Genomic DNA, 18,383 nt, shown 5'->3' on the forward strand with positions numbered 1-18,383 from the left:
GATGGAGAACTATATAGCAAACAGAAATACCAGACTTCAGTGAAGACCAGTTTTCTTTATTAAATGTTTTTTATTTGAGTGTGTGTGTGTGTGTGTGTGTGTGTGTGTGTGTGTGTGTGTGTGTGTGTGTATGGTGAACTAGGGCCCTTTGCTGCTGCAAACAAACTCCAGATGCATGTGCACCTTTGTATATCTGGCTTTACATGGGTACTGGGGAATTAAACCCAGTCTGTGAGGCTTTACAAGCAAGTTCCTTTAAAACCAAGCTGTCTCTCCAGCCCAGAACCAATTTTCAGGGTGAATATTGGGCTCCCCTCTGAAGCCACGGCAGTACTTTTGTTCTCCATAGGCATCTCTCATCCCCAGGATATTCATTGGAACTTTTTTTTTTTTTTTTTTTAGTTTTTCGAGGTAGGGTCTCACTCTGGTCCAGGCTGACCTGGAATTCACTATGGTGTCTCAGGGTAGCCTTGAACTCATAGTGATCCTCCTACCTCTGCCTCCTGAATGCTGGGATTAAATGGCACTTCTTAATAGGATTGATTCTAAGATACAAAGAAGAAAGAAGTGACTTGGCTGAAACCAAAATGTAATGAAGCTATTATGAGTCCCAAATAACCTTCTGAAGTTTTATTTCTAGCAGTGTCAGCTGTGATTTATTAGCAGCTGTGTGCCCAACATTGGGCTAAGCACCTTATACATACTAAGATGTTTCCAAAGTATGTTCTACCTGATGCTGGAAACTATTTAGCATAATTACTTTTGATACTGTAAATTCTACTGTAATTAGAAAAACTATTCTCAACCTATATAATAATTCTCCAAACAGTTCCCCATAATATAAGGCATATAAACTATTAATTGTGCAATTACTTAATGCTTAATAAATTAATGGGTACAAGTATGAGCTATAATTCCCCTTTTATTAAAACGTGTTTTCATAATACAAATGAAACCAAGATTGGAAGAGAAATTTGCTTGAAGCTACATGGCTAGTGAGTCTTAAATCCCGTATGGCCAATGACTGACCTTATTCTCTTATTCCTTTCCTTTGTACCATAGATAGCATAAACTAGGTATGCATTTGACAGGCAGACCTTTCAACAAATAATTTTCTGTTTTTCCTATTTGGTAGGCATAAGAGTCAAATAAGATGGAAGAGAATTGATAAGTCACTAACATTAGTCAGAATGAGAAAGAAGACGAGTGAGCAGGTCAGTGGGAAGAGCCATGTCAACATCAGGACTGGGAGAGTCACGAGGCCCCAGAACCATGTGCATGTAAGCCAGGGTTTGATCAATGAGCACACAAATGCTTCATGCTTTCTAAGATGCATGAGTCTCCTGTCCCTTCCTGATCAGTTTTCAATATTTAAAGCCAGGGTACATGGCAGGAGACAGTAGGGAATAGGATATCCACCAATATGGTAAAAATAGATGTTCCAGATAGGTAAATAATACAAAGCATACTACTCAGTTTCTTGTTGATGGAAGAGTTTAAATCAGTTATGAAAACATCTTATTTTACATTTCATTCACACTCAGCCTTTGCTCTAACTTTTTGAGACCCAATAAAATAAAATATTGCTATGTTTCAAATGAGCATGAGCTAAATATTTGCTTCATTGTATGAGGTTTGAATCATCAAAGGGGGACAGAAGGTGGTGAGTTGAGGAAAGACAGCTGGAGGAAGCACCACAAGAAGTAAGAGAATATAAACTCCCGCTCTGGTCATGGTTATGACACAAAGCACTGTGCCTGTGATATGGGAGGCCTGCAAATTTTCAATTCATCACCACTGAATTTATTTTTCTTTTCAAAGATTTTGGTAGTTAGCACAGTTGTGTTTGGGAAAGGATGTTTAGTGAAATTTTGCAAACATTGCCACCCCATAGGCATCAAGACCCGTCCAAAGCTACACCTGGTGAGATGACTCTTAATTAAAGAAGAAGAGACTCATTCAGCAATGAATAATACACTGATTTCCCCTTAAATCATAGCAGGTGGTTGCGCACACTTGAAAAGGTAGGAAGCAAACATAGATTCAAGGATTAGTTACAACTTCTACAGGAATAAAAATGGGCAAAAGATTACTTAAAATTCAAGCAAAAATCCCACTTCAAAGCTATATTCGCTACTCAGACACTGAATCCAAATCAAATTGCCTTTCAGCTATATCAGTCAGTTTTGTGTAAGCCAGGTGAATGCTGCAGTGGCCAAAAGCAATATGACCTCTTCCTTTATCCAAAGACAGTTGTCAGCAAAATAAACCAGACTCAGAAAGTAGCAAACCCCTTTCTTTAAATAGATGATGATATATAGATTAGATAGATAGATAAACAGAGATAGATGATAGATTATTTAGATAAACAGATAAATGATTGATAGATACACAATAAACAGATAGATAGATGATAGATATAGAATTGATAGATGATAGGTAGATGACAAATAGATGGATGACATAGATAAATGATAGATACATAGATTAGATAGATAGATAATAGATAAAGAGATGATAAATCGAGAGATGATAGATCAAGGATAGATAGATAGGTAGACAGATAGATAGATGTAGGTAGATGACAGATAGACAGATGATAGATGACAGATCAATATATATTTAGATAGATTAGGTAGATAGATGATAGACAGATAGATATGAGATTGAGATGACAGAGATATAATATAGAAAGAGGCTATTTAGGGAAAAGAAGAGGATGGGGGAAGGTCACAAGAAGTACTAGTGGGAAAATATGGTCAAAATATGGGCTATACTTAAATTAAATGTCATTATTCAACCTAGTTTTATAATAAATTTATGGCAATTTTAAAAACTTTGTTGCTATCTACAAGAGAAACTTTAGAAAATTTAGTCCACAAAATGTTTAAAATAATTTAGACACAATGGTAAATCCACTGTCTTCTTTTTTCTTTTTACTTTTTTTAAAGATTTATTTTTTTATTTATTGAAGACAGAGGGAGAGAGACACACAGAGAGTGATAGTGGGCGCACCAGGGCCTCCAGCACTGCAAACGAGCTCCAGACGCGCGCACCACCATGTGCATCTGGCTTACTTGAGACCTGGGGAGTCAAACATGCCTCCTTAGGCTTTGTAGGCATGTGTCTTACCTGCTAAGCCATCTCTCCAGCCCCCCCTTTTTTTTTTTTTTTACTTTTTTTGCAGACGGAGAGAGAGAGAAGAGAGACAGAGAGAATAGGCACAGCAGGGCCTCCAGCCACTGCAAACAAGCCCCAGATGCATGTTTCACTTTGTGCATCTGGCTTCACATAGATACTAGAGAACGGAACTTGGGTCGCTAGCTTTGTAGGCAAGTACCTTAACTGCTAAGCCATCTCTCCAGCCCCCAATGTTCTCTTTTAAATCCTTGAATTGTTTATGAGGTTATAGGATTTTTTTGTTTGTTTGTTTTCAAGATAGGGTCTCTTATGGCCACGCTAGCACCAAACTTTCTAGGTAAATGAAGATGGCCCTCCTGAGCCTCCTGCCTGCACTTCCCAAAGCTAGGGTTAGAGATGGCCACCACCATGTTGGGCTTAAAGATATATTTTTTAATGAATAACACTTGGCTGTAAAGCATAAGGAAATTATATTCCTTCCTTTCCCAGATAAACAAAGAGGTCAGAGGATGTTCACTGGCTGATGGCAACACCAGTTCTTAAAGAGCCTGCACTAGATTTGGTAACTTTTCTAACAACAACAACAACAAAATTCTTCCATGAATGAGCTCAAATAAACTATTTAAATATGAATATTAAAGTCAGGACAAATGAATCAAAATTTGGACCAGGTATGAACTAAAAAGAGAGTACCTTACAGCCATGGTCCTCTGCCTTGAAATTGTCTGAGAATTTAGTTAAAATCCCAAGCATCTGGGAGAGTCAGTGGGAACTATGAGGACAGGCAGGAAGGTATTTCTGAGAAATGCCACTGTTCTGGACATCCTGGAAAGATTAGACATTGCTACAAGGAAAGGAAGCAGAAGGAAATGGAGAAGTGCCAGCACTTGAACCGTGCCCAGATCAGGCGTATATGCCACGTGCTCACACAGTGATGGCTGTCAAGTGACTCTACCTCAAGCACAGGATCAGGAAGTGAGGCTCAGTATGACCCCCCAGCTAGAAGGTGCTACAACAGGGCTTTACCCCCTCAAAGAACCCATGTAGGCTCATGTTCTCACTATGACTGAAGTGCAACTTACATTTGGGGAGTTACTTAATCTCTCACTAAGTCCACTAAACCCTATTCTAGGACCAGGAAGATGGCTCAATTGGAAAAATGTTTGCTGTGAAACCACAGGGACCTGTGTCTGGATACCCAGCACCCACCGAAATTCCAGGCACGGTGGTGTGTGCCTGTAACCTTAGTTCTTGAGAAGCAAAAACCAGAAGACCCTGGTCAAGCTGCCTAGCTACACCAGCCAAATCTGTGAGCTCCGGATTCAGTGAGAGAGCCTGCCGGGGGAAATACGATGGAGAGCAGCTGAGGAAAACACCAGTGCCAGCCTCTGGCCTCCAAACGTCCATACACACACATGCACATGTGCATACACACACCACACACACCTACATTCTTAAAAATACAATAAAATTAATTTACAAAATTTAATCTCATTTTTAAAAGAATAGAAAAGGTCAAGGTCAGGCTCAAACCACCCATTGGATTTATTTTAACTGCCCAGTGTTCTCATATACCTCAGACATATTTTTTTAATTCCATTTTTTACCTAACCGAAATGTGGGAACATTGGTTTTCTTTCTTACAAACTCAAGACAGCTACTTCTCTACTTTTTTTTTTTTTTTTTTTTTTACCAACATTGAGAGATCTGAGCATGCTCTCTTTCTCTCCCTCTCTCCCTCTGTCCCTCTATCCCTCTCTGTCTCTCTCCACCACAGAATGTCTAACATGAGCCTTGCCTGTCAACAACACATCTTAAATGTTAAAAGAGACTCACAACAAGCCAAATTTCTGTACTTTGGGTCAGAACCCAAGTGCCTGTGACATGAAGAGAACTGAGTTTTCATTGGCTTTTCCTGAAGTTCCAGGGCCGCGTCTGGAGATCCTCTTAGATGGAGGATTCAGTGGATTGGGACAGGAACAGGTGAACCTGAGTCACCTTGGTTTCACCTCAATTTCTTTCCCAGAAAAAAAAAAATGCAGCCACCAGAAGGAAAAACCGTTATACTGAGTATTGCAAATCCTGGAAATAGAAATAATTCAAGTGGAAGCCAAACTGGCCAAACTTTCATTAATGTCACAGAAAGCAATAAGCACAAAGCCAGCCCATCCCTCTCCAGCCTTTGCCTGCTTACATTCATCCTAGCAAAACATTCAACCAGCCTTAATAAGGCTCTTCATGTCATTAAAGGAGAACACTGCCCTGAAGCAAATTCTCAGAGGACATTAATAAGATATGTCTCTTGGCTATTTCCAGTGGGATGTCTTCTGTTGCTATCTATATCTATTAATGTCATCACAGACAAGTTGCCTATTATAACACATTTCCTCTGGGAACCACTAAACATTTTAATAATTGTGGAATTATTTATCATTCACAAAGAGCAGAGAAGAATTTTGTCTGTGAGCAAGACCCCTTCTGACATGAGAGAAAAAAGAAAACATTTGGCCAGGAAATGTTCACCCACTCTTACCCTACAACTATGCATGGTTGAGAAAGTCTGCCAAAATTTATTCTAGAAGTAGTTACGAGCTTCTGTTTTGCTTATTTACTTGCATTTTCATTTATCTATGTATTTGTAGGTTTTCCTTTAAAATTTTATCAGTCTGGAGGGGCTTAATGAAGCGGGATTTTATCACATGTTCTTTCAGTCATTTTAAGACACAGGCTGTCCCCATGTGCTGCCGCACGAAGCCCCTCCTGTGACGCTCACATACTCTAATGTCGGGGATCCATAGCTCTCGCTGACTTCACGAATGTTTTTTATTATTATTAAATTCCATGTTTAGCAACTTGAATCCCAGTTTGGGGAGATTAGATGCCTATATGGGGATTTTGTGACACCTGCCCAGCTGATTCAGATGTACAGGTGAGGTACGGGTTCACATTGTAAGCTAAGACAAGGCTATGAAATGGGCCTCAGGAGCCATGGGTCAAATTTGGCTTCTAAATGTACCATTTATTCCACCCCATGCCCCAGCTCTAAATAATCCAATCATTACCCCCACCAATCGTTATTAGCAAAAAGCACTCAGGAATGGAATGTTAGAGAAATATCAGGTTACTATGAGTGTCCACAGAAAATAACATCTATCTAACAAACATCACACATGCTTGCTGCAGGCTCCAATGAAGGATTAGAAAGTCAGAAATAAGAAAGGACTGACTGACAGTTTATGCTAGCAAGTAAGTATATCTAGCAAAGCAGAAAGCTTAAGTGTTACCCTTCCAATGAAAATGGCAATGTCTGATCTTGAATTGACTTGTCTGCAGAATGCTGAATGACTGGTTGTATCCCACTTACTGAAGTTATTTAGCTACATTTTATTCCCACTTGTTTTTGAAAGTTGTGCATTTCCAATGTCCTGACATTTTCTTGCTCCCTTTGAACATGCCTTGCTACCTGATCCCATTTTTATCACTGACCAGTTTGCATTCTTCTTGCACTCTGTTCGCTCTCCGTGGACACCCAGCCATCTCCAGCAGGGCTTTGATAAGGCCTCTTGAATTGCCGATGGACGAGTAGTTACCAGCAGAGAGAGCCTGCAGGACTTCTGCCAGCTGACCTGGAGGCACAGGGCTCCCGTATTCTTGGGAGGAGGGTTTGTCTGTCTCAGTGGAGGGGATGGGGATGAGAAAAAACAGTAGAACCCAAACTACTGACAGCTCTGTCCAGAAGTACATGTCTGCTCGTCCTTTCCCTCGAGTTGGCTTTGGATGGGGATATGTGAGTGGCTATGTGCACGATACTTGTAAGCAGAGGAATTTCTGTGGTAGAGAGGGAAAATAAAGACCTCAATTATTGTGACTGCAACATGTTTGAAAGGACTCACTAATTGGGTAGCTAAGCTGATTTGCAGTGTCAACAACAGGGGTTCTGTAAATAGCTTATAATCCCCAAAAACAGACAGGAAAGGTCCCCATACAGAGCAGCCAGGAAGCTTGTGCTGTTGCCTCTACCTGAAGTAAGTAGAGTCAAGAGTTAAAAGGAGAAAATCTCTCCTTTTGTCTGCAGGTGATACATACTATAGGCCAAGGTTTTCACCTCATCCCATCGCAAAGAACTCCATGAGACTGGTTACCCAAATCACTGAAGTTATTGAATAAAAGTGAAGAGAAAAATAACGTCTAGTGGATTACCAGTACAATGTTCAGTTAGAAGGTTTTAAACAAGGCAAAGTACTGGAAAAAATAGTAGTATTCAGGAAATATTGGCTACTTTTTAACTTAAAGAAAACCAGGATTTCATGACCCTAGGAACAGTGATTAATTCACTCATTCACCAGTCATTGGAAGGATGGAAGATGACTTTAAATTCAGTCACAATTTTTGGAGAAACAAAAACTCTCTTCAATTGGTTGCATAAGGAATGCAAAATGTTAGGAGTATCTTATGTCAGATCCTGGGCCAGAGATGAGCTAATGACAACCTTGGTCATAAATAACAAGATACTAGGATTATTTTCATAGCTTCAAGAAAAGGAAAACAACTTTCAGATTCTTATGTTAGCATTTAAAAAATGAGAGGATGACATGAACATTATTAAACCCAGGGCTTACCTTAAGAAAGATAAATGATTATTTATCTCAAGCTCCACAGCCTTTTAAATCTCAGAGAGTATTCTGTCGTTTCAAAGTCCTCTGTTTTTAAAATTCCTTGACTGTGCTCTGGGAACCAGAAAGGATTATTTCAACCCAGAGAAGTTTCCAGTTGCTATGGAGAGGGCTACTCTGAAGGTAAAAATGGAGGTGGATAAAAGTAGGAACTTTGAAAGATCTTTAGGATAATCAAATAAATGTGGTAAAGGAATTTGTCTTTTGCCATCCATATTTAACCACATACTTTAGAATTGTCCACAGTTATGTTTTCCCCCTTGCAGAGTTTTGTAAACACAGTGTTAGATCAAGATTTTTTTCTTTCCAGCTGATAATTGCTTTATTCAGACCTATGCCAGGAATTTCTTGGAAAAAAGGGGTTCTTTAGAACTTTGTCTCAGAAGGTGCAGAAGTTTAAGATATCTAAGGGTTGCATAAATAGATTTTCAAAAAAAAAAGAATTTGTTGAGGAAATAAATACATAACTAGAGAAATAAGTGCATGCATGTGGGGAATTTTAATTAGCTGCACAGATTATGTTCCAGATTGGAGGAGTGGGTCTTTGGTAGGCTTAATTACATTAGAGTCTTTCAGATCCTGCAAAATATAGCCTCTCAGTAAATTACTAGGGAATACATGACTTAAGGTCCAAATAAGACAGTAAATTTTACATAAGACAAGAGAAGTTAAAACTTATGATTCAAAGTTAATGGAAGATATGCAAATAATGTAGAGTGTACAGCCACCCAAAGTGATTCCAAAGACAATGGGAAGAGATGTGTGTGTGTGTGTGTGTGTGTGTTGTGGGTACATAAGTGAGACAAGGGAAACTAGGAAAGAAAGAGGAGGGTCTCTTCAATCACAAACTGAGTATGAAACAGGAACAGAAAGGTAGGATACTTCCCAAACAATGTTGATAGCAGTGATAGACTATTGGAAGGGAAATGATCCCTGAAACAACAGTATTCTTTCTTTCTCTCTTCCTCTTTCTCTATTATTATTGACAACTTCTATACTTACAGACAACAAACCATGATATTTCCCTCCCCTCCCCCACTTTCCCTCTCACAGCTCTGCTCTCCATCACATCCCCTCCCTCTCTCTGTTAGTCTCTCTGTTATTTTGATGTCAGCATCTTTTTCTCCTATTATGAAGTTCCTGTGTAGGTATTGCTAGGCACTGTGAGGTCATGGATATTGAGGCCAATTTTTGTCTGGACAGTTGTATGTGGTACCCTTCCTTTGGCTCTTACATTCTTTCTGCAACATCTTTCGCAATGGACCCTGAACCTTACAAGATGTGATAGAGATATTTCAGTACTGGATACTCCTCCGTTCCTTCTTCTCAGCACTATGTTGGCTTGTGGGTCATCCCAGTGATCATTGCCTTCTGAAAAGAGAAGCTTCTCTAACCAGAAGTGAGAGTAGCATTAATGTATGAATATGAACATTAAGTATAGTGCTTTCAGGGCAATTTGGTGAGAGTAATATACACATTTATTCAGAGAAGTGCAGGCTTTATACCCCTAAGGCTCATGAGCATCCCTGACATAGGCTTTTGATTAGGTTTTCAGTACCAGGCATGTATTTCCTCCCATACTGCAGGCCTTCAGTCCAATTCAAGAACAGTTGGTTTTCCCCGGAGCAGACATGCCACTATTGTACTCATTCAGTCATATGGCCTATGTGGCCAAACTTGAGGCTTCCAGTGTCCACTGTTTTCACCACTGATGACTTCTGTCTCCCACAGAGCTGCATGCAGTGCAGCTTTTTCAAGCTGTCAGTTGACTGATCTACAGGGAGAAAGTTTTCAGCTCAGCCCCAGCTTGATTTCTCAGTGACCTTGCCTCTCAGGCATGTGAAGTCTTCAACAATAGGGTCTTACCATCTGTTTCTCAAGGGACACCAAGGACCTCAGCGACAGCCTGTAATATTTTGGAGACAACAGGGACCTCCCTGGCCAACAACTCACTGGAAGGTATCCCATCCCTGGTACTGAAGATTTTCTAGTGACAATCTATGGTTTCTGGATGTACCATTATTCAAAAAAGTAGTTTTTCATATGCCTTATTCAGAATATCTTGATTTTTGATTGACCCTCCCCCACCCTTCTTTTACCTAATCTTTTCCCCTGGCCTTTCCCCTCCCTGTAATTTATTCTTCTACTTACATATATATAATACCATCACCTTGAGTCCCTCCTTCTCCTCCCTTCCTTATAGCCTTTTTCTAGTCTACTAGTCTCTGCTACCAATTTTTGGTACCAGCTCACATACAAGTTTATACATTTTTAGCTAGGATCCACATATGGATAGAGAACATGTGACATCTGGCTTTCTGGGCCTGGGTTACCTCACTTAGTATAATCCTTTCCAGATCCATCCATTTTCCTTAAAATTTCATAACTTCATTTTTCTTTTCTGCTGAATAGAACTCTGTTGTATGAATGTGCCCCATCTTTATTATCCATTCATCTGTTGAGGGACATATAGGCTTCTTCTATTCCCTAGCTATTGTGAACAGAGCAGCAATAAACATGGCTGTGCAAGTATCTCTAAGGTAGTGAAAAGAGTCATTAGGATATATGCCTAAGAGTGCTATAGCTGGATGTGGTAAATTATTTTAGCTGTCTCAAGAAACTCCACAATGGCTGTACCAGATTACATTCTCACCGACACTGTAGAAGGGCTCCCCTTTTTCTGCATCCTGGCCAACATTTATTGCCATTTATTTTCTTGATGGTAGCCATTCTGACAGGAATGAGATAGAATCTCAAATTAGTTTTAATTTGCATTTCCCTGATGGCTAAGGATGTAGAACACTTTTTTAGAATTTTATATGCCATCTGTACTTCTTCCAATGAGAACTCTCTATTTAGTTCTGTAGCCCATTTTCTAATAGGGTTGTTTGATTGCTTATTGTTTTGTTTTTTAGGTTCTTTGTATATTCTGGATATTAATCCTCTGTCAGATAAATAGCTGACAAAGATTTTCTCCCATTCTGTAGATTGTCTGTTTGCTCTATTCACAGTGTCCTTTGCTATACAAAAGCTTTGTAATTTCATGAGATCCAGTGGTTGATTAGTGGTTTTATTTCCTGAGCAATTGGGGTTATATTGAGAAAGTCATTGCCTATGACAATATGTTGAAGATTTTCTCCTACGTTTTCCTCTGGTAATTTCAGAGTTTCAGGTCTGATATTAAGGTCCCTGATCCACTTGGACTTGATTGTTGTGCATGGAGAAAGACAAGGATCTGTTTTCATCCTTCTACATACAGATATCCAATTTTCCTAGTACTACTTATTGAAGAGGCTGTCTTTTCTCCAATGAATATTTTTGGCATTTTGTATCTGCCTGGATTAACATCTGTGTCCTCTATTCTGTTCCATTGATCTATGTGCCAGTCTTTTCTTTTCTGTTTTGTTACAATGGCTTTGTAATATAGCTTAAAATTGGGTATGGTGATACAACCAGCCTTATTTTTGTTGCTCAAAATTGTTTTGGCTATTAGAAGGTTTGTGCTTCTGATTTAACTTTAAGATTGTTTTTTCTATATATGTGAAAAATGTCATTGGGATTTAAATGGGATTGCATTAAATGTGTAGATTGTTTTTGGTAAGATTGACATTTTCACAGTATTGATTCTTCCAATCCAATAACAAAAGATGTTTTTCCATTTACTTATGTCTTTTGCAATTTCTCATTTGAGTGTTTTAAAGTTATCATTCTAGAGATCTGTCACTTCATTGGTTAAGTTTATTTCAAGGTGCTTTTTTTTTTTTTTGAGTCAGTTGTGAATGGGAGACATTCCCTGATTTCATCCTTCGCATATTCCTTTTATTTCTTTGAGTATAGATAAAATCATTTTTTAAATCTTTGTCAGGCATTTCATTTAAATCAGTCTCATTGGTGATCATTTCTGATGGATTTATAGTTTTTAGTGGGATTGTATTGTCTTGATTCTTTGTGATGCTTGTAATATAATGTAGCAACTTTGGCAACCTGAATTGATTTGATGCTTGGGTTTTCTACTTATTTGCAGTATTCTTAGATGTGGCAATCCAACTTTATATACTTTCATGGAATGAGTTTAAGGTGTCAAATGTAGTTCTTGTACTGCAATCCAACTGCATAAGTAATCCTAGGTGTTTGGTTTGCCTGTTAAGTAAGTATTCTAGTGAACTGGTTGGAACAATTTACTGGCAAATTCTAAACTTCAACTGAGCACTATACACAATCAATAAAAACCAGCACAAAGTATATAAAAGTGTGGGAATTAAAACAAACAGTCTTATACAGCCAAAATCCCTAAGGGTGTGTGTTGCTCTATACCCTTAATCCTGTCAGATAGGAGTTAGAGAATTTTGTTCTAAATTGGGTTCCAGATCAGCCTGAATTGGAATCACACCCTGCCCCCAATAATGGCAGAAGCAAAAAATCTGAAAGCATCAAAGGCAACAATATCCAATATCCAAATAGAGCTTAATTGAAAATGGCAAAGCCAGCCAAGAATATGTAACCCACAACCTGCCCTGACATGAAAGAATAGATTAGAACTTCCAATGCAGGCCTATGTACTGTTTTTTGTTTACTTGCTTGTTTGGTTTTTGGCTTATCAAGGTAGGGTCTCACTCTGGTCCAGGCTGACCTGGAATTAACTAGTAGTCTCAAAATGGCCTCAAACTCTTGATGATCCTCCTACCTCTGCCTCCTGAGTGCTGGGATTAAAGGCGTGGGCCGCCATGCCTGGCTTGCTTTGTTTATTTTTTTTTTTTTTGTCAGTTGCACTCATTACCCTTTGGGGTAGCTTCCAACCTCACAATTGCTGAGCACCAAGATCAATCCCTCTGTGTTGTCCTATGGAGGTGGAGTTCTGACCAGCTGTGCTGCCGCTGGGGGCTGAATGCCGGGGGTTCACTGTTCTTATGGTTGGGGGAGGGGAGAGTGCAGAAGCCTGGAGTTGCTCACGCAGTGCCGCCTGTGTCCCTTTCAGTAGCTCCTTAGCTGATCTCAGCTGTCTTTCCTTCAGACTTCCCGACTTTACAAGGAGGCTGATGAGGTTGGAACATCCCCTTGTTTGGTTTCTGCTGGGTGCGGCTGCTCAGGCTTGGCACCTGGCCGGCAGTGGGTGGCGGGTGCATGGGTCGCACGGGTGGGGGCGCAAGCACCGCAGAGGGATTCCTGCCATTTTCCTCCTTTCTGGTGGATCTTCCTCTCTTCTGTTTTTCTGCTGTGGTTTTGCTTAAATTCCTCCCTAGGCTGGTTTGGCATGGCTCCTATGCTATCACCTCACCCAGAAGTCTCCAGTGTTCTCTTAATCAGCTCTTATGTGCTTAGATTTATCTCAGCTATGAAGGAAAAAGACTGGGGATTTTCTCAGGAACACCATGGTGCAATCACCTGAGTGTGAGATCATCAAAGAAGCAGGGGTTAGTCCAAAGTGAAGACCTTTAAGCTGAGGATCCCACTGATGAAGGAAGGGCAGGATGCACTGCACTAAACTCACTGCAGGCACCACCCCTGGCTGCCCCTGCAGCAGGACTCACTTGAGTATCATGCATGGGTCTGACCTTAGTCAATCTCAATGACTTGTTTAGGAGATTACTAAAGAAGTAATTCAATACCTATGCAAAAAAAAATTTATTGTATTTGACTGATTCTTATAAGTACCTTGCTTTGCAATTCCCTTCACACCTAGCTGAGTTCTAAGGAGTAGATCCTCAGATCTTTCAAGCACCACAGTGTAATCTGTCCCATTACTGCAAAATTAGATTTGTTCTGGCCTGTGTTCCCAGAGCAGGGGCCCTGCTGGGCATTGTGACCTGCTTCCTGATTCCCTTTATGGCAGCCTCCAGCCTGAAACTCCTACATGGTCTCAGGTTATGGCTCAGGAATGGAGCTTCACCCATTATACATTCAACCAGTCCCTTTCCCCAAAGCCCAACTGTTTTCAGAGAAAAAGATCAAAATACAGTATGTACATGTATAAAATTGTCAAAAAATTAATTACAAAGCAAAAAAATAATCTAAAGTAGACCTTTCACATAAATATACTTTTAGGCTCACTTCTTTTATAACACTTGCTAACAATGTATTATTCTTTCTCTTAACTGTTTTCTGAGAGTTAGTTTTTCTTTCATCACTGTGACAGAGAAAATACTTGAGGTAAAGGATTTATCTTGGCTCACAGTTTCAGAGGTTTTAATCCATGCATGCTTGGTTCCGTTGCTTCTGGAAAATGTGTAGCATCCAGTACTATGTGCTGGTGGATAGGCACTTACCTCGTGGTGGACAAGAAGCAAAGAGAGAGAAAGAATAGACCAGGGACAAAACAGACCCTTCAAAGGCCCACTCCTATGACCTAATTCCTCCAACCATCCCCCATATCATAATAGCCCATTCAGTTAGGACTCATCAATGGATTAATATAAAAATGAAGTCAACATCTTCATGATCCAACCACCCCTTAATGGTCCCCAGCTGGAGACCAAGCCCTCAATATCTGAACCTTTGTGTCCATTTCAAAAGAAACTAGTCTTACATGTATCTCTCTTTGTGACACAGTAAAAATTACTATATTTCCAACACTTATAAAAATTCCAGTTATGTTCAATTTAGCCTTTTGAGTTGTCTTTGATTTGGAATCTGACAGAATGACAAAAGTAACCATACTTTTTCAGTGACTCTCCAAAAATATTTTTCTTCTTCATATAAAATATATACATGATCATAAATTTAAAACCTGGAAAAAGTAATTGCTAAGTACAGTTAAAAAAGAAAAAGGTGGGATGGAGAACTGACTCATCAGTTTAGATACTTGCCTACAAAGCCTAACAACCAGAGTTTGATTCCCCAGTACCCACACAAAAGCCAGATGCACAAAGTGGTGCTTATATCTGGAGTCCTTTTACAGTGGATGGAGGCCCTGATACGCCCTTTCTCTGTCTGGTTGCAAATAAATAAATAAAATTATTTTTTAAAAAGGAAAGATAATCTCTCCACAAAAAAAATAAAAGAGATTTTCTGGTCTTTTCTCTTAATTATTTTAACACAATTGAAAACATACGAGTAATTTTGTTGTTCACTGTTTTCTATTTATAATACTGTCTCATTCTTATTAGATGTGAGTCTGTCCTATTACTCAATTCAGAAGCCCACTTTTCCAATTGTGAAGATGAAAGATGTCATTTGTGTCATTCCTAGTTTCCGTCCATGGATGTTTGAGTAAGACTAATAAACCTCATGTCTGTGACAGTATTTTCAAGCGTTCTACTCATTTAGGCCAAATATTAACACTTGTACAGCTTGAAGCAGCAATCATCTTTTAATGGTACATTTCTTTTTATTTATTTATTACTATTAACAACATACTTTGCATGGATACCTCATGTGTTGGTACCCTCTTTTCCCTCGCCCCTGCCCCCGCTCTGCTGGGGACCCTCCTTAGTGAGGTTGCAGGTATTCCCCATGGGATTGTGGGTTGTGCCTTTGTGGGAATAACAGTCAGGTTTTTTTGGAGTTGGGGAGGAAATGCTTCTGGGAATAATGTCTCAACCTGTGGCTCTTACAATCTTTCTGGCCCTTCTTCCAAATTCCCTGAGCCATGGTGTGTGAGTTTTAAGTCTACTTCAGTGATGAGCTCTTAGAAGCCTCTGGATCTCTACTTTGGTAGGTGTTCAGTGTCATCAGAATCTGTCTACTTCACCCTGGTGCTGATTACCAGGTTCAGGATGGAAGCAGCACTCTTGCTCGTCTCCCCAGTTCCTGTGTGGATTCAGCTGTGGCTTGGCTGAAGTGCAAAGGGTAGTTTATCTCCATGGATCTCTCTATACCTTTCAAAAAAGAAAAACAGATTCTCCAACTGAGAGTGAAGTCAGCACAATTTAAATGTGATAAGCATTATTAATTTAGGGAGAATCTTATGTCTGTAACTAACCCCTAGTTTAGCCAAAGACTAATGAGAGCTTGACACTGAAGAGGATAATCCTTGTCTCTATAGGTTTCCAATTCCAAATATGGATTCCTTTTCATTGACTGGATCTCATAGCCAATCATAAGGCTATTGGTTACCCACCAAGGCTGTGGGCCAGTATTTCAATGATGTATTGAGCAAATATATCTGTAGTGAAGCATGAAGCATTTAGGATGAATGCTCATTAAGGGAATGACTGGGTCTGTTGGTAACTCTATATTAAGCCTTTTCAGGAATCTCCACATTGTTTTCCATAGTGGTTGTACACATTTACATTCCCACCAACAATGAACGAGGGTTCTTCATTCCCCACATCCTTGCCTGTGTCTGTTATTGTTTGATTTTTTTAATGATTGTCATCCTTACTGGAGTAAGGTGGAATCTTATAATTGTTTAAATTTGCATTACCCTAGTGGCTAGGGATGCTGATCATTGTCTTAAGTGTGTTACCATTTGTATTTCTTCCTCTGAGAACTCCCTATTCAGTTCTCTGCCCTATTTTTTGAGTGGGTTGTTTGATTTTTTTTATTGTTTAGCTTTTGAGTTCTTTGTAGATTCAGACATTAGGCCTCTGTCAGTGGTATAGCTGGTAAAAATTTTCTCCCATTCTGTGAGGAATCTATTGGCTCTCATTATGGCATGTTTGTCTATGCAAAGAAAGCTTTTTAGCTTCATGAAATACCACTGGTTGAGTGATTGTATAATTTGCTGGGCTCCTGAGATACTGTTCAGGAAGTCTTTCCCCACTCCTATATTATAGTGGAGAGTTCCTCCTATTTTTTTTCTTCCAGTAGGAGAAGACTAGCATGTCTTATATTGAGGTCTTTAATCAACTTGGACTTGATTTTTGTTTATTGTGTGATGCTTGGGTCTACTTTTATTTTTCTACATATGGTTAGCCAATTTTCCAGCACTATTTGATGAAGATAATTTCTTATTTCCATTCTATATCATTGGTACCTTAGTAAAAGATCAATTAGCTATAGTTACTTGACCTGAGGTCTGGGTCTTCAATTCTGTTCCATTGGTCTACATTTCTGTTTTTATGCCAGAGCCATGCTGTTTTGTGACTATGGCTTTGTAATATAGCTTTAGAATGGGTATAGTGATACCTCTAGAAGTGTTTCTTTTGATGAGCATATGTTTGGCTATCCAAGGGCAGCTGCCATCCATATGAATTTTGACATCATTTTTTCTATCTCTGTGAAGAATGATGCTGGCTTGTTGTTGTTGTTGTTGTTTCAAGGTAGGGTCTCACTGTAGCTCAGGCTGACCTGGAATTCGCTATGTAGTCTCAGGCTGACCTCAAACTCACAGCAATCCTCCTACATCTGCTTCCCAAGTGCTGGTATTAAAGGCATGCACCACCACACCCAGCTGATGCTGGTATTTTTATTGGTAGTCCATTAAATCTATATATTGCTTTTGATAAAATTACCATCTTCACAATATTAATTCTACCTATCTAAGAACATGGGAGGTCTTTACATCTTCTGAAGTGCTCCTTTATTTATTTATTGAGTTTTTTTATGTTTTCATTATAAAGATCTTTCACATCCTTTGTTAGTGCTATTCCAAAGTATTTAGGGGGTTTGTTGCTATTGAAAATGGGACAGACTCACTGATTTATTTCTTTGTTTATTTGTCCTTTGCATATAGAAAGGCTACTGATTTTTTGTGTTGATTTTGTATCCTGCCACTTTATTGAAGGAATTAATCACCTTTGGGAGTTTTGAGATGGAAACTTTTTCATCACTTATATATAGGATTATATCATCTGCAGCTATGGCTAACTTGACTTCTTCCTTTACAATTTGTATCCCTTTTATTTCTTTTTCATGTCCTATTGCTTGGGCTAGGACTTCTAGTACTATGTTGAAGAGCTCCTCTGTCTTGTGCCCAATTTCAATGGAAACTCCTTGAGTATTTCTCCATTAAATACTATTTGGGCTTATGTATTTTATATGTAGCCTTTATTGTGTTGAAATTTAAAAACTCCATGCCTAATCTCTCCAGCATTTTCATCACAAAATGATGTTGTATTTTGTCAAAAGCCTTTGCTGCATCAATTGAGACAGTCGTGTGGTTCTTACAATCAAGTTTATTTATGTGGAGTATTATGTTGACTGATTTCCTTATGTTGAACCATCCCTCCATCCCTGGGATGAAGCCTACTTGAACAAGGTGAATAATGCTTTTGTGTGTTATTGAATTTGGTTTGCAAGGATTTTGTTCAGGATCTTTGCATCTAAATTCATCAGGGATTTAGGCCTGTTATTTTTTTTTCTTGTATTTCTATCTGGTTTTGGTATTAGGGTGATTATAGCTTCATAAAAAGAATTGAGAAGCCTTCCCTACCATCTGATTATGTGAAACAATTTGAGAAAAGTTGGTTTCTGTTCTTCAATAAGATTTGATAGAATTAGGCTTAGAAGCCATCTGGTCCTGGACTTTTCTTCTTGGGGAAGGTTTTGATTACTTTTACTTTTTCAATCTTGATTGATATCATAGATTAGTTTAGGATATTAAGCTGTTTTGAGTTCAGTTTTGGTAGGTGGTATGTGGCTAGAAATTCATTCTTTTTTCCAGATTACCCAATTTTATGAAATAGAGGA

General features: G+C 39.1%; 1 protein-coding gene across 3 annotated transcripts in view; it reads right to left on the reverse strand.

The window, feature by feature from the left end:
- Slc39a12 (solute carrier family 39 member 12) overlaps window positions 1–7,846 on the reverse strand; it is an 83,648-nt gene extending 75,802 nt beyond the window's left edge. For all 3 annotated transcript variants that reach the window (XM_004668402.3, XM_045135248.1, XM_004668400.2), the window contains exons 1-2: window positions 7,761–7,846; window positions 6,628–6,969 (exon numbers count right to left, since the gene is read on the reverse strand). In XM_004668402.3, the coding sequence (XP_004668459.3) occupies window positions 6,628–6,885 (258 nt within the window). In that variant the 5' untranslated portion in view covers window positions 6,886–6,969; window positions 7,761–7,846. The remainder of the gene's footprint in view (window positions 1–6,627; window positions 6,970–7,760) is intronic.
- Window positions 7,847–18,383: the final 10,537 nt, after the last annotated feature.

This window comes from Jaculus jaculus, chromosome 15 (genome assembly GCF_020740685.1).
Source record: "Jaculus jaculus isolate mJacJac1 chromosome 15, mJacJac1.mat.Y.cur, whole genome shotgun sequence".
NCBI classification, from domain to species: domain Eukaryota; kingdom Metazoa; phylum Chordata; class Mammalia; order Rodentia; family Dipodidae; genus Jaculus; species Jaculus jaculus.